Source organism: Peromyscus californicus, unplaced genomic scaffold (assembly GCF_007827085.1).
Source record: "Peromyscus californicus insignis strain IS unplaced genomic scaffold, ASM782708v3 Scaffold_5__1_contigs__length_169319896, whole genome shotgun sequence".
Classification (NCBI taxonomy): Eukaryota; Metazoa; Chordata; class Mammalia; order Rodentia; family Cricetidae; genus Peromyscus; species Peromyscus californicus.
Window position 1 is genome coordinate 20041814 of NW_026294573.1, and position 16258 is coordinate 20058071.

The 16258-nt window shown below is 50.4% G+C and overlaps 1 protein-coding gene across 1 annotated transcript; it reads right to left on the reverse strand.

Moving 5' to 3' along the window:
• Nucleotides 1-9416: 9416 nt before the first annotated feature.
• Nucleotides 9417-15799, reverse strand: Stmn1 (stathmin 1). Its single transcript, XM_052717623.1, has 5 exons — nucleotides 15740-15799; nucleotides 13948-14020; nucleotides 13309-13481; nucleotides 10259-10450; nucleotides 9417-9921 (listed from the first exon to the last, which is right to left on the reverse strand). Exons 2-5 carry the CDS (start codon nucleotides 13958-13960, stop codon nucleotides 9850-9852), a joined length of 450 nt encoding a protein of 149 aa, XP_052573583.1. The 5' UTR covers nucleotides 13961-14020; nucleotides 15740-15799; the 3' UTR covers nucleotides 9417-9849.
• Nucleotides 15800-16258: the final 459 nt, after the last annotated feature.

Below are 16258 nucleotides of genomic sequence, written 5' to 3' on the forward strand. Positions count from 1 at the left end.
AGGTGTGGATGGTGGCAGGTGGAGGGAATGTAGCTTCTGGAATCAAACACTCTGGGTTTGAATCTAGCACAGCCATTATTAGCCACATGATGGACCTTCTCCATTTTGCTATAGAATGGGGACAAGTACACCTCCCTCAGAGAGAATGTGGCCCAGTATTTGGCTCATACAGGACATTGAGAGAAATGCTGATTATTCAGGTTGCTTAAGGTCGTGTGTGGGTGAGGACTGTGAGAGCAGATGTGCCCCACCCCACCTGGAACATCAAACTCTAGCACCTAAGGAACTTCTCAAAGTTCCCTGGTCCAGAAATCAGGCCTGTCTTCCAGATTCCACCAGAGGGCGCACTTCTTAAGGTTAGAGTTCGGTCTGTTGTAATCATTTGCTAATTTTTCTCAACCCCTACATGGTTCTGAAAATATTTTTTTCTTTTGGTTTTGGGGATTGAATCAAGGCCTTATGCATTTTAAGCACATACTCAAACACCACACTAGCCCTGAATATTTTTAATGACTGAACAGATAACTTGGACAGGTAGGGAGCTCCTACGTCTTTTTTTTTTTCCTTTTTTTCTGGAGCTGAGGACTGAACCCAGAGCCTTGGGCTTGCTAGGCAAACGCTCTACCACTGAGCTAAATCCCCAACCCCCCCTTTTTTTAATTGTCTACGTGGTACATAATATGTGTTCATGTGGGTATGGACGTGTATGTGTTTAGGTGTACATGCATGTGTATGCACATTCAAATGGAGTACAGGGGTTGACACTGGGTATATTCAATTGCTCTCCATATTATTATTATTAGTAGTAGTATTTATATTTATTAGAATCAGAGTCTCACTATGTAGCCCTGTCTTGCCTGGAACGCACTGTGGACCAGGCTGGCCTTGAACTCACAGAGATTCTCCTGCCTCTGCTTCCTGAGTGCTTAAAGGCTTGCACCACCATGCCCATCCCACCTAATTTTTTTGATATAAATTCTTTCATTAAACCCAGCTCATTAGCCAGGCGGTGATGGTGCATGCCTTTAGTCCCAGCACTCGGGAGGCAGAGGCAAGCCATCTCTTGAGTTTGAGGACAGCCTGGTCTACAGAGTGAGTTCCAGGATAACCAGGGCTATGCAGAGAAACCCTGTCTCAAAAAGCCAAAAACGAACAAACAAACAAACAAAACACCACCAGCGCCCCACCACCAACAAAACCCCAGCTCCTCGACTGTCTATACTGACGAGCCAGAGTTCCAGGGGCCACCTGTCTTCCCCCTCCCCCTTTACCAGTTGTGGGGCTGCACCATGCCTGGCTTTGAAATGTGGGTGCTGGGCTCAAACTTGGGTTCTCACGCTTGTATGGCAGGCCCTTCACTGCCTTGCTACCAGACCACCCCAGCTCTAGCACCTCAGAATCTCTCCTCCACATGTCCAACTCAGCATGACTCTATTAACACTGACTTCATTCAACAGCAGGGACAAGTCTGCTAAATAGGGAACCGGTGAATTAATTTGCCTCCTGCAACAGAACCTGGCTGGTGAGTCCTAGGTGATAGCTAAATGATATTACCAAGGCCTTAGGTCTTTTCTGTCCCCGGCTCCAGTCACCTTTATCATGGAACTTTTACCTTCTTGATCACCAGATGGCTGTGGCACTCCAGACATTCTATCTCCGTTCCAGGCAGGGGCATGAGGATGGCAGAAAGTGGGGGAGGTGTGAGCCGGGGATAGACCAGTGCTTAGGAAAAGCCACGCAGGCCTGTTATGAGGAGAGAAAGGATCCCGGAGAGGCAGCTGGCAAGGCCACCACGATGGCCAAATAGAACCCTGCTTCTCTCCCCAGCAAGCTCCTCACTGGCTCCTGGCTGGGGTTTGTTTGTGGGATTTCTGCAGCAAGGGTCTCCTGTAACCCAGTCTGACCTTTGCTCTTTGCCTTTGCTCTTTGGACCCTCCCTCCTGCACTTCCTAAACACTGAGATTACAGGTGTGTGCCGCAGCCAGTTTATGCAACACTGGAGATTGAATCCAGGGCCTTCATGGGCAAGAGAAGCAGTCTACCAATTATACCATCATCCCTTGCCTGGCTTCTTCATTACAATAGCAGCACCTTGTCCCACTCACTTATCTCGCCAGGTATAAAGCCTAGGGCCATCCCCAGCCCTATAGCCACCTCTAACCTTGGCATCTTGTCAGCTCAGCCTTAATCTAGATCTGTCCCCCTCCTATGTCGTCCAGGTTGCCCTCCCCCTCTCTCCCCTCTGCCTCCTCTCTCCTGTCCCCTACCATCTGTTCCCCTCTCAGGGGCAAGATCCTTTGTATGGTCACATCATTCACCTTTGACGCTCCCAAAGGCTCCCATCAATCAGACTGTCCCAAATCCCTCATCCTGGACCATGGTCTGCCACCCGGCCGCCCTCCCTGCACAAACCGCTCTCCTTCACTTTGTCTGGCCACCTGGCCTTCAGCTGGGCTCTCTCCTCACACCTGCTGCTTTCTGCTTGGGGCCTTTGCACTGGCTTTTCCCCCCTTCAAGAAGGTTCCCACCTCCTGGGAGGGGTCCCTTGGCCTTTCTCCAACTGTCAGTTGCTACATATCTCCCTCTCCATTCTCCCCACAGCACCCACTGAAAACACTGCTGTCAGCCTCCTTCACCAGAGTGCACACCGGGAGGCAAGGCTTGCTCTCCCACAACCAGACTGCCAGGGCCCAGAGCTGTGTTGGCAGGAAGGAGGACTCTGTATGTGAGTGTGCGTGTGCGCGCGTGTGTGTGTGTGTGTGTGTGTGTGTGTGTGTGTGTGTGTGTGTGTGTGTGCGTGTGCGTGTGTGTGTGTGTGTGTGTGTGTGTGTGTGTGTGTGTGTGTATGTGCGTGTGTGTACAGAGGCTTGCTAGGGTAATCTCTTAGGGGCCTTTCTATCACTTGGAAACCTAAAGAAGATTGGGGGGCAGGGATGTGATACACATGTCAGAACCAGAAGCAAGGAAGTTCCCCCCTCCTCCCATCTCTCCCCAACCCCTGCCTGCTCAGGTGATCCTGCAACAAGAGCAGAGTCAGGGGATGTTTGAGAAAGCAAGACTAGGGGGAAGGGGTGGGGGGGGAGGAGATGGTAAACACGGGCACCAGTCACATCTGACATACAGGATCTGAACCTGAACCGGCAAGGGACTCAGGAACCAAACTTCAGAGAGCAGCCTGAGCACGTGAGCCCTTGTCTCCAACCTTTAATTCCCTGGAAACGGAGAGTGGAATTCACCCCACAAGGACATTTCAAGTAATGAGACGGCATGTGTAGGCTACGGGTGGTGGTGCACGTCTTTAATCTCGGCACTCGGGAGGCAGAGGCAGATGGATCTCTGTGAGTTCAAGGCCAGCCTGGTCAACAGAGTGAGATCCAGGACAGCCAGGACTGTTACAGAGAAACCCTGTCTCAAAGGGGGAAAAAAATGGCATGTGTAAACTTCTTAAATACTGTGGATATAAAAATCAGTAAGAGCTCAGAAAACCTGAAGTCCTAAAAAGAAAGGAGAGACAGGAAAACACCCAGATAGCACAGACCTACAGTGGGGTCAGACGGGATGGAGTTTGGTACTCTCAGAGGAGACACAGAACATTCACGTGTCACCACCCTCCCTCCAAACTGACTTGGAGTACGTCTAACTCACTATGTAGACCAGGTTGGCCTTGAACTCACAAAGATCTGCCTGCCTCCACTTCCTGAATGCTGGGATGAAAGGTGTACACCACAATACCCTGCTTACAAATATTTTAAATCTCAAAACAGAGACTCCCAGAGGCTAGACAGAGGTCAAATGAATCCAGAAAAACAGCTACAGAGAGGTGGTTCTGTGGGCCTCTGCAGGGGGCTGTGAACCCGTTCTCAGTCGAGGAAGGCCCTCCCTGTCAAGGGCAGGCTGGGAAGACCCATGAAGCTGTGGGCCAGTCACTGGGGGGGAGGGGGCAGGCAGGCCCTGTGTGTCGCTTCTCTATACCTAGCACCCAGCTATGGGATTGTGATGAAGGCAGGGATGCCTGAAAGCCTGTACAGCTGCTAGGCTAGACCTTGAATCCCATTCTCTGTGACTGAAAAACAGATTGTTTGGCTGCTGTATGGAAACTGAAAGATCTCTGAGACCATTGCTAACTACCTAAGACAGTTGGCAAGTCCTTTCTACAGCCTGGGTTTTCTCTAAACATGGGGGGTAGACTCTACCAAACACCAAGGGCTTACCAGCAAACAGATGTGGGGATTGAAGAAAAATGTGCCCCACTTGAGGCAGAAGGAAATCCTGCAGCCTCATAAACCTCAAGACAGATGCCAGCCCAACCCAGGATGAGTCAAGAGAGCCTTCAGCCTTAGACAGAATACCCCAATCTCATCTATACTGTGCCCGAGGAATGCACACCACAGCCCTGCAGGGGGAGCCCCTGAGTCCTGCTGTGTGGCATGCCTTTAAGGGTGGCGCCTCTTTAAGGGACTGGAGAATAATAATTATACTCAGGATATCTCATCCTGAGCATTTTCCTGGCTAAGCAACAAAACACACTACTGGCCCTGTGTGTGTGTGTGTGTGTGTGTGTGTGTGTGTGTGTGTGTGTGTGTAGGTCAGAGGTCAGCGCCTTGGATCTTGTTCCTCAGGAGCTGTCCACCTTGGGCTTTGAGACAGGGTCTCTCACTAAACCTGGAGCTCTTGGATTAGGATAAACCGAGGCCAGCAAGCCCCAGGCCTCCTGTCGGTGAAGGCCTATGCAGGCCAGCAGGTGCCCCTGGAGGAGGAAGCCGTGGTGCACAAATCCTGCCTCCAGGGGGCAGCAGCCACCAGGAGCTGGCTGCGGTGGAGCGGCAAGCCAAAGCTAACGGTTTTTCAAGAAGCCTAAAATCAGATTCTTCTGTGGAAATGTCAACTAATTCAATCATTTAGAACACAGCATGGGCCAGCGACATGCCTGCGGACTGGCGTTGGCTGCAGGCCACCAGCTTGTCAGCTCTCGCTTTTGGGTGTAGGAGGATTCCATTACGAGTTGGGCACCTCCACGGCCAGTTGGCAGAGCTGAGGCAGAACCAACCTTTGCCTCTAGAACTGAGCTGACTCTCCATCATGGGGTCCAAAGGACAGAGCAGGTGCCCTGGGGTAGACGATGGGAATCATTAATTCAGCACTTTTTTTTTTACACTTACTTCCTTGGAGTGTTTGTGTATATATGTGTAGGTTCAGGCTGGGGGTTCCGGGGACTGAACTCAAGCACCTATCTTTACCTGTCTCGCCGGCCCCTCAGCACTTTTTAAAACTAACATCTCACTACAAGCCAGGCTTGAAGGCTAGTGGGACTCATGTAAGGACAGCTCTTGCTCGTGTTCCAGCTGGATACATGACGGTGATAACTGTGCACTTATTCGGTGCAGGGTCACAGAGGTGGGTTGGATCTGACCCCACCACTCACTAGTTATATCACTTTGGACAAATGGCCTCATCTGAGGGTTACGTGGGGCGATTTGATAACGCTAACGATTATTAGCTGTAAAGTCCAGAAATCTGTGAGAGAAGCCCAGGGAGGCACCAAGCTCGGCGTGGACAGCCCTCCAGCCCCCAGGCCCAGTGACTACCTGGGCTTTTTGCCGTGGGGAGAGCCGGAGCAGGGCACAGGGGTGGAGGCCCTGTACCCCAAGGTCAGTCATCCTGTCATTTGCCATCTGCAGAGATGAGAGTCGCAGGGCGTCTGGCTCTTTCCGCCTGTGTTTTCCCTTGTAACCATCTTGTCTCTTGGATTTAGGGGTCAAAGGCATGGGTATAACCCTGGTCATGTTGGGCAAGGGCCTGCCCAAGGTGCTACCTGTTGGAGTCCATCAAACTCTACAACTAAACTTTAAAAATCTGCATGCATGAATGAGTCTAAAACCCTTTCCTGTGCCTTTTCAAATTCAAAAAAAAATTTTGAGATCGTGTCATGTATCTCAGGCTGGCTTCAAACCCATCATCGGCAAGACGACCTTGAACCTCCCCAGGACTGGGGGTAACCAAGGGTCTCATCTGCGTGAGGAAAGCACCCTAACAACTATGCTGCACCCCAGGCTCTCCTACCTCTTAAGGGCAGAACTCAAGCGTCCACTGAGAGTGGGCCCAGTCACAAGGATGCCCGGGATTTGGTGTTCCACCGGAGCAGAAGCAGGAGACTGACTTTACCAGCAGTTCCTGGGACCTCCGGTTCAGCTCTCTGGGGGAATCCCTCCGCCGCATCTGGTCACAGCAAGTCGGCAATCTGCCCAGGCAGAGAGCCAGTCTTGGACCTGGCAGGTAACTTCCAGGGCACCTACTCTAACCTGCACCCAAACCTCCATACAGACCAGGCTTGTCTTCTATTACTCTGAATCACACAGGTTACGAGACGGCCAAGTTGTCGGTGAAGGCAGCCACTCTGCAGTACAGACTTCCCTGGAAAGGTCAGCCATCACTGGGAACCACAGCTCTCCACGGTGCCAACACGCAGAAGGCAGGGCGGCACTGTATGAAGTGTAGGAATGGGACAGAACTCTCTCCACACATGCCAGAGGAACAAGAGATGGTCGGGAATTGCTTTTAAGGGCGTGGTCCTGGCTGCATTTGGAGCTTTCTGCTGGAGTCTGGATGCAAGAGTAGCATCGTGGGCTATCCAAGGCTAGAGGACACTCGGCCACCAGGTCCCACCCCAACACCTGCTCCAGGCAGCCCAGGGCCTGAGGTGGACTCTCTTACAGGTTCAGGTGGGGCATGTGACCTGCTTCTGGCAGTTCATTTCTCCCCACCCCCAATCACTTACATGACCGTGTAGGCTCTGGTGGTCCCCCACACTGACTCTAGCGGCTGCTGCATCCCCAGTGTCGGATTGAAGGTGTGCACTACCACTGCCCTGCTACATGGACCCCTTTAGAGCCCTCCATCCACACCCTCCCTACCTCACTCATGTGGCTCTAGCCACAGAGACTCCCCAACGGTGGTCTTGTCTCAATCTAGTGGCTATCAGTTCACTCCCCCTGCATTTTCGCTTCCTTAAAAATCCCTGTGTTCTGCTGGGCGGTGCTTTAATCCCAGCACTTGGAGACTGGGGCAGGCAGATCTCTAAATTCAAGGCCAGCCTGGTCTACTGGCATGTGTTTCACCTCCTGGCTCAACCCTCTTCCACAGAGGCCAATCAATAAAAAATCCTTAGGGAGGGCTGGGCAGTGGTGGCGCACGCCTTTAATCCTAGCACTCTTGAGGCAGAAGCAGGTGGATCTCTGAGTTCGAGGCCAGCCTCGTCTACAGAGCGGGCTCCACAATAGCCAGGGTTACACATAGAAACCCAGTCTTGGACCTCACCCTCCTCCCAAAACAAACAATTCTCAGGGAGAGACAAGTCTCATTTTCCACTCAGGATGAAAGGAATGCTCCACGGCGACAGGCCCTGGTTACAGTCAAACCTTTGGCCAGAGTCAACTTGGCGAGAAGTGCTGGTACCTGGCCCTTAGGATAAGACAGACTCCTGAGAACAGCTGGCCATCTGGGTGAGGGGCAGATTCCTGAGGACAGCTGGCCATCTGGGTAAGAGGCAGACTCCTGAGGCACCTGGCCCTCTGGGTAAGAGGCAGATCCTGAAGGCACCTGGTCCTCTGGATGAGACAGACTCCTGAGGCAGCTAAGCACTCAGACCTAGGAAAAGGCACTGATTCCTCTGGGGTGGAAGGGATGCAGCTCAGCAGTGTATTTACCTACAATGTGTGGCACCATTTGATCCCTAGCACAGCTTTTCTAAAAAGCACATTACCAAGGATCCCCAGTACTCTCCTTTCTTCACCGACAGTCACAGCCAACATTCTTGTTCCATCCACGAGAAATTTTGGGGCCCAGGAGTAAGTGCTTCCCCTAAGGTCAGGGCTTCTGGTTTTATGTTAAGATGCATCCCTTGCAAGTTCCCTGGAATAGCACTGTCATGTGGTGAGTGGGGTCCTGGGGCCACTGGCTTGGCTGTTAACTGGGGTGCATCCTTCAGACCCACAGGACCCCTTTGCTTTCGTACTCCCTTTTCTGCTTGTCTTTCCAACGGAAGTGGTGCCATCTGTAGGTCACAAACATCATTACTGCTAATTTCTACCTCCAGGCTGACATTCTGAATCCCCATCTGCTCAGCCTGCCTGACATTACTTAGGCCAGCCAGCCTCCAGCACCTCTCTATACCAGACACGGGATCCAGTGACAGACCCAAGCCTTTCTCCGAACTCCTATGATGGTCTGCCTTCTGCACAATTTGAGAGCCAACTTGAGGCATACCAACAATGCATAACCATTCCCAGCTCAAGATCAGAAATGAATCATCCATTAGCGTCTAGTTGAAAACAGCAGACAGGATTTGTATAGTTCCAAATATACAGCAGTTCTAAGTATGCTCTCACACTTAACCCCACTCCCCAACTGAATCTTGTTTGTTTTTTTTGTTTTTCGAGACAGGGTTTCTCTGTGTAGCTTTGCGCCTTTCCTGGAACTCACTTGGTAGTCCAGGCTGGCCTCGAACTCACAGAGATCCGCCTGGCTCTGCCTCCCGAGTGCTGGGATTAAAGGCGTGTGCCACCACCGCCCGGCCCCAACTGAATCTTAAAGGTCCTCTGTGGCTCTCATGTTTGGTAAAACACAGTGAAGCCAGGGTTGCAGAGGCACATGTCAGTCACCCGAGCGCCACTTCTTTGTTTAGTGGAGGAGCTTCCTCTGTAGCCTAGGCTGGCCTTCAGTTTCCCAACACCCTCCCATCTCTGCTTTCCAAGTGCTGAAATTACAGGTATAAGCCATTAAGCCTGGTCCCCAAGGCACTCTTAGCCCTCCTGCAAGCAGGCTCTTACTGTGGCTGCTTGGCTTCTAAGAGCTTTATGCACATGTGAGGGGCAGCTAGATTGTGTGTAATTAAAGCTATTTCCCAAGGGGACTAGGAAAGCTGCCTGGGGCTTTCCCTGAACTGAGGGGCAGTATGGTGTGCTGACAGTAGTGACTAGTGCAGTCTCTGGATACAAGGTGAGGTGTCTGCCTCCAAGGTCCTTTCCCACTGCTACAGGCCTCACCACAGCAGCACTGCTTGTTCTGTGAGTATTCGGAAGCTCAAGACACCACTTCGAAGGAAGGAGCATTAGCTGGCACCTCTACTCCCAACTGTCATATTAAGCAAACAAACCATCAAACATCCTAAGACCTTAAAGTCCCCTCTAAACTGTTCTCTAGAAAACACTATTTGTGCCTGTAATCTGCCTTTTTAATGGGAACAAAACACTGCTTGTTTGCACATAAACAGCTGATCTGGTGAGGCAACACAAAGCCATGATTGTGGAAGGACAATCCGAGAGATTGGGAGCAGAGACCTGGCTGGGTGTCTACAGCAGCGGAGGCCCCATGTGAAGCAGTCTACAACTTGTCACTACCTGAACAGAGAGGAGTCACCGTCACCAACAGCACTGTGCAGTTTATTAACCATTCAAGTACAGTAGCATCTGATAAGATTGGGACAGAATTGGGATCGCAAAGTGAACAGATATTCAGCGTCTAACAGGTTGGAAGAAGCCACTACACTCTTCACAAATGTCTTCCACAGAGTCAATACAGTACTAGCCATTAACCCAGCACACCAGGGTGCTAAGTGGAAAAGATGCAACGAGAAAAATAGCTACGTTAGAAAGACCAACACTTTAAAAAAGAGTAAAACACTTTCAGTTTCTCCCCTTGAGCCCCTAAAACATCTCACGGTCTGATCTACCTATACGGTCCTACATCAGCTTCTAGAATATTTGTCAGGAGGGAAAAAGTAAAATGACACTGGCCAGTACAGTCTTTGGATATTTAGGAAGGGGTGGGGAGAAAGTCAGTTCTCGGAACAAATTAGTCGGCCTCGGTCTCATCCGCAGGGTCTTTGGATTCTTTGTTCTTCCGCACCTCTTCGACGTGCTTGTCCTAGGAAGAAACCGTGGGTAGAGTGTCATTTGTCAAAAACACAGTTGGTCGAGCCCTGTCCAACACTAGGAGGTCCAACACCGCCTCAGTCACACAACGGCCCCCTGGAAACCATAAACCCAAAATCCCAGGACATCATCATCTTCAAACCTGTTGGGTCTCTTGGGGACCAGAGCAGCCAAGCCTCCAACTGCTCTTCCAAGAAATACGCAATTATGCTGAGAATCCTAGAACACTATCTGAAGATGAAATTCCTTCTTACTGAATGTTAAGCCCCCAACAGATGACAAAAAGGAACCAGTCTCAGCTCCTAACTCCTCTAAAGCATGAAACCAACCTTCTCTCGCAAACGCTCCAGCTTGGCAGCCATCTGCGCCTCCCGGTTCTCTTTGTTAGCTTCCATTTTGTGGGTCAGCTTCTCCTCGGCCATCTTGCTGAAGTTGTTGTTCTCCTCGATGGCTTTCTGAAGCACTTCTTTCTCATGCTCCCGCTTCTCAGCCAGCTGCTTCAGCACTTCTGCTTCATGAGACTGCAACAGAGTTGAAGAGGCCCCTCTGAAGTATGTTTGGAAATTATTCATCATGGAAACAGGCAGGCAAAAGGGTTCCTTCCTTAAAACTAATCCTCAAGTGAGGAGCTGAAGTACCTTTCTGAAACACTGAAAATCACCTTTGTTTTCCAACAGTTTTACTTTTGGAAAACTAACTGTTCACTCAGTCGTCCCCCCCCCCCCCCCCCCCCGCCCCCAAGATAAGATCTTGTGTAGCCCAGGCTAGCCCGGAACTCTCTATGTAGCAAGGGCTCACCTGGAACCTATGTTCTTCCTGCATTTACTTTCCAGTGTTGAGATTACAGCCATATACTACACCAGCCTCGCTTGTCTAGTTTTCCTTCCAAATTATTTAAGGAAATCCTTATAAGATTCAAAGTATTTAGACGGCTTGAGTAATCTAGTTAAGAATGGCGCTTTAAAGAATTTCTATCTAACTTCAAAGGAAAGGGCATTGCCAACTGGGTGTGGTGACACACACCTTTAATCCTAGCACTTGGAAGATCAGAGACAGGTGAACTCTGAGTTCGAGGCCAGCCTGGTCTACAAAGTGAGTTCTAGGACAGCCACGGCTACACAGAGAAACCCTGTCAAACTTTTAACAGCAGCCAATGAAGAGATTCAGATATATTTGGAAGAATCAACTTGCAGGGCCTAAGTGCAGGGTGTTTTGCCACTGGCTCTACCAGTTCTCTCCCACAGTACCTTTGTCCAGATGGGAGGGGCACTACTTAGGCTAGGCTATGGAGCACCAGGCCCAGCTTTCCTCTCTAGTCTCTAGTCAATGTATTGCTTCCTCCCACTCCACGCACTCCAGACTACATGACAGAGCAGACAGATGGCACATCAGGGTAAATGCTGCCATTCTTTTTATTTGCCTTTTGGGACAGGGTCTCAGACTTTAGGCTGGCCACGAACTCACAAACAATCTTGAAATTCTGATCCTCCCACCTCTACCTCCTAAGTGCTGAGATTATGCAGTGCCATGCAAGCACTATACTAACTGAATAACACCCCGTGGCCAGGCTGGCCTCCAACTGGGTATATAACTAAGGATTATCTTTAACTTCTGGTCCTCCTGCCCCAACTCTCCAAGTACTAAGACTGTAGATGTACCCAGCTAACATCCCCATTCTCCCTGGAGATGGTAAGTGCTGACAGGGTACAGAAACTGAAAAGTACATGTGCTATGGTAGCTAAATAAATGTACATGTTAGACCACAAATTATCCCAATGGTGCTCATGTGATTGGTTATTCCTTTACACTTGACCTTTTTGTGCCTTAGTTTCTCCAACTTAAAATTAAATCCACCCACCTAAATCATTGCTACTGGGAAGAGAGATTTAATGAAAATTTATATGAAATTACTTTGCAAAAATGTATTCATATTTTATGCATATAAGTGTTTTGCCTGCATGTAAGTGTACTGCAATGCATGCCTGGTGCCTGAGGCCAGAAGAGAGCACTGGATCCCCTGGAACTTGAGTTAGGACTGCTGTGTGCTGTCATGCAACTGTGCTGGTAATGAAACCTGGGTCCTCTGCAAGAGCAGCAAGTGTTTTAACCACTGAGCCATCTTTCCAGCCCTATCTAAAGTTCTTAATAAGAATAATGTTGAATGGATAGAAACACATGTTAACAGGGATACTTCTGGAAAGTCAAATTATTGTCTTTAATTTCCAGTTATAATTTCATTTTTCAATTATATTAGCATTTGTTAAAGTTCCTATTCTATTTATGTGCATGGTCTGTGTGAATATATGCACATGTACATGTCAGGCCTTCAGAGGCCAGAAGAGGGCATCAGGTCCCTTAGAACTACAGGTCCCTTAGAGTTACAGGCAGTTGTGAGCCACCCAACGTTGGCGTTAGGAACCACATTCTGGTCCTCTTCAAGAATAGCAAACACTCTTAACAGCTTGGGCCATCTCTCCAGCCTCTTAGTAGGTCTTTATTTTTTATTTAGTTTACTTTATGTGCATGGTTGTTTGGCTTGCACATTTATCTATGCACTACTTGTATGTGTGGTGGCCATGAAGTCCAGAAGGCAGTTGGATCTCCTAGAAATGGAGTTATGAATAGCTGTGAGCCACCGTGTGGGTGCTGGGAGCCACACATGGATCCTCTGGAAGATAGCCAGTGCTCCTAACTGTTGAGCCACCCCTCCAACCCTCATTAGGTTTCTTTTTTTTTTTTGGTTTTTCGAGACAGGGTTTCTCTGTGTAGCTTTGTGCCTTTTCCTGGAACTCACTTGGTAGCCCAGGCTGGCCTCGAACTCACAGAGATCTGCCTGGCTCTGCCTCCCGAGTGCTGGGATTAAAGGCGTGCGCCACCACCGCCCGGCCTCATTAGGTTTCAAAGATGGCTACTTTATAATAGAAGTGTTTAGAAGTGAGAAAGGTTACAATACCACATCCCTGGAATTATAAAGTTTTTATTGAATAGCTCTCAAAAAGGAAACAAAGGACTATCTGCCAACAAATGTCCTGTTTTTCAAAGAGGAAAGCATGAGCTTTGATGTAACACAGGACTTAGCCTCCAGCACTTAGTAACAGGACTTCAGGAAAATGCCTTAATAATACCATTTTCTAGTCTGTTACTGAGACAATTCCCACCACGGAGGTTCCATTTACTAGAGCAAGCTCTTGAGTCAAGGAGCTGGCTACCGACAGCTCATTAAACGATGGCTGCTGCTTTCTCCCAATCATGGGCACAAGGGTATTTCCTACTTACAATCACAGTAGAGCTACAGTTCTTCCTTCCTTTCTATGAAAATAAACCCAGTCTGCCTTGTCACATGAATAAGTACCCCGTCTCCTGTAACCATCTGGTTTACCTTGCGTCTTTCCTCTGCAGCTTCTAATTTCTTCTGAATTTCCTCCAGGGAAAGATCCTTCTTCTTTGGGGGGGAAAGGGGGAAATCGGGGACAGATTCTTTTGACCGAGGGCTGAGAATCAGCTCAAAAGCCTGGCCTGAAGCACGCTTCTCCAGTTCTTTCACCTGAATATCTGGAGTTGATCAGAGTTATGATAAATGAGGAAAACCCAGTTTCTTACCCAAACAAAGGGTTCTATAATTTTCTAAAAACCAACAATTTAATGAACAGAATTAAGGCTAATCAAAGTGTCTGGTAAGAAATCAAATAACATCTATTTTTTAAAATGCTCAACATTTTGAGCTAATATACCATTTTGAGGAAGAATTAGTATTTTACAATCATTTTATTAAACAAAGAATGGCTTATGTAAAGCCTCATAATTTTGCTTTGGACCAAGCCAAATTGTCTAATTATAAATGATGACGAGCTTTCCATATATTCATTCAAATGGTAAAAATTTTTAATTGCCTTTTTATTTGTAAACCCAGTTTTGAAAAGAATACAAATGTCAAATTAAAAGCTTACGACCTGCACCACTTCCTATTCTAAAGCAGCAAGCCCGTCCCAGTTTCAGCTTTTCGAAATCAATTACCTACCAGAAGATGCCATGTCGGACAGAAGACAAGAGACTGGCCGTGCACCCTCCACAATCCACTGGTAAGGAGAGCCCTGAAAATGATTTTCAAAGCCTGCAATCAATTTCTCTGCATTTCTGCAGCACAAAGGAACCTCAAATCACACCCATGACAATGTCAGGAAAATCGTTAGGTGGAATCAAGTGACATCATTAAAAAATCATCGAGGAACACCAAAACATATTGGGAAATCTAAACTGAATAATACTGCTGGCAGAAAATCAAATTAAATGATGTTCTTAAAAGAAAAAACCTTGGAATCTTAAAAATCAGAGGTTCAATCACAAGGTTGAAGGATCCTTTGCGTAACCTCAATTTTTTTTCTACCCAACATAAGAAGATATTCCAGATTCAACCCAACAATGAGCTCGGAGCCATCTTAATTCTGTATACAACTCATTGTGCATTGAAATACCCACCCCTGCTTTGTCTGTGTCTGCCATGGTGGATAACACCCAAGCTAGCAGCCAATGGTATTCAAGTCCTATTGTTCCTAGGGTTTAAGCTACTCGCCTAACAGTGGGAAAATGAAGTTTTATGAACCTCCAGGTTTCTTTTGAGGGCAGGGTCTAGCTATTTAGCCCAGGCTGGCCTTGAAATTACAATCCTCTTGCCTCAGCCTCCTCAGTGTAGAGGGGTGGGGTTTAGCCCAGGTTAGTAGTTGCCTAGCATTTGCAAAGCCCTGGGTTCGACGTACGGGCGGGGGGTGGGGTGGGGGGGGTGGGGGGGTGGTTGGGGGGGGGGGTTGGGGGGGGCGGGAGCGGGTTTATTCTGGGTGTTGGGATTAAAGACATGCGCCACCACACCCGCCTGAGGTTTGTCACGTATGCTGCCTTATGTCGCAAAAAAAAAATTTTCAACAGTTGTCGATTATTTTTTTAAAAGATCACCACTCTTTTAGGCCCGAAGTGTACGAGAGGCTCCAAAGGCTAGACACTGAACTCCGAGGCAGCGGAAAAAAAAAACGTTTAGCTGGAGCAGAGCACCCAACGCAGCAGCCTACCCAGCATGGGCGTGGTCCTGGCCCGGGCGGGCAGGCTGGCGGCCCGGGCCAATCAGCACCCGCCCTCCGCTCCGGCCCCTGGCCCCGCCCCTCTGCTCCCCGCGCCTTTTCGAATCTCCGCGCACCTCTCCACACTCGGGAGCCCGCGCGCGTGGGCAGCGGCAGGATGGGCGGGGCTAACGGTCCTCCGGGGTGGCCCCGCCCCTCTCGGGCTGGCAGCGCGCTGCCGTCTCTTCTCCCCCCCCCCCCCCCAACTCCCGCCAAAAATACCTCGCGGCTACGCAGTCCTGGGGTGGCTGCAGCGGGCTCAGTCGCACCGCCTCCGCCCCCGGCTCGAGTCCCCAGAGCTGCCCGCGACCTCCGCCACGGAGCCCCGGGAGCCCGGGCGGGCGCCGCCCCTCCAGAGCACGGGCGCCCGCAGCCTCGCTCTCCATCAGACAATGGGGACCCCTGAGGAGCCGCGCCCACCGGGCCATGGAAGCAGGCGACGGCCCAGGCCCCTATTGTCTCCACGCTCGCACCCGGGGCTGAAGCCCACAGCTGGCCGCGCCCCCTCCTCACCAAGCCGCGTCCCCAGGGAGCAGGGACAAAAGCCGAGGCTCCGCCCGAGCCTCACACAAAAGACGAACGCCCCCCGCCCGCCAGGTCTCGGGGCCCCTGCCCCTCCAGCGTCTCCCGCTGGCGGCCTGCCGCCTCTCTGGCTGGTCCCTAGCCCGCCATCTCCGCAGCCTAAGCCAAGCCAGCACCCACCTGCTCGCTCCGAGCCGCCTGGCCACACTCTGAGCACCAACAGACCTGGGCGCGCACAAAAGCGCCAAACAGCGGCACGTGACCTAGCCGCGGGGCTCCGCATTGGCTGAGTGTGACGGCACGTGCCGGTCCCACCCCCCCCAAGTCTGGGGTGCCCCGCCCCTTTGGAGCGGAGCATCTTGGGAAGTGTAGTCCGGGCCAGTGGGGCAGGAGGACAATGCAAAAGGGGTGGGGTGTTTGGGGGGAGGGGTGTCCCCCAGGTGTGAACCCCCCGGCTGGACCCCGGGTCTCTGCGCAGAACAACACTTGGCTTGGCCGCAGGACTAAATTGGCTGTGGGACTACACGTCTAGGAAAAGAGCAGGGCGAGGCGAGGCGAGGCAAGGCGAGGCAAGGCGCAAGGGAGGGGTCGGTCCTAACCTACTTTGGTCTTTTAGACCTTGACGGACTGGACTCTTCCTCGGCTGAGCCTCACAAGTCTGGTTCGCTCCCTAGGCAGTGATCCTTTTGATGCCACACC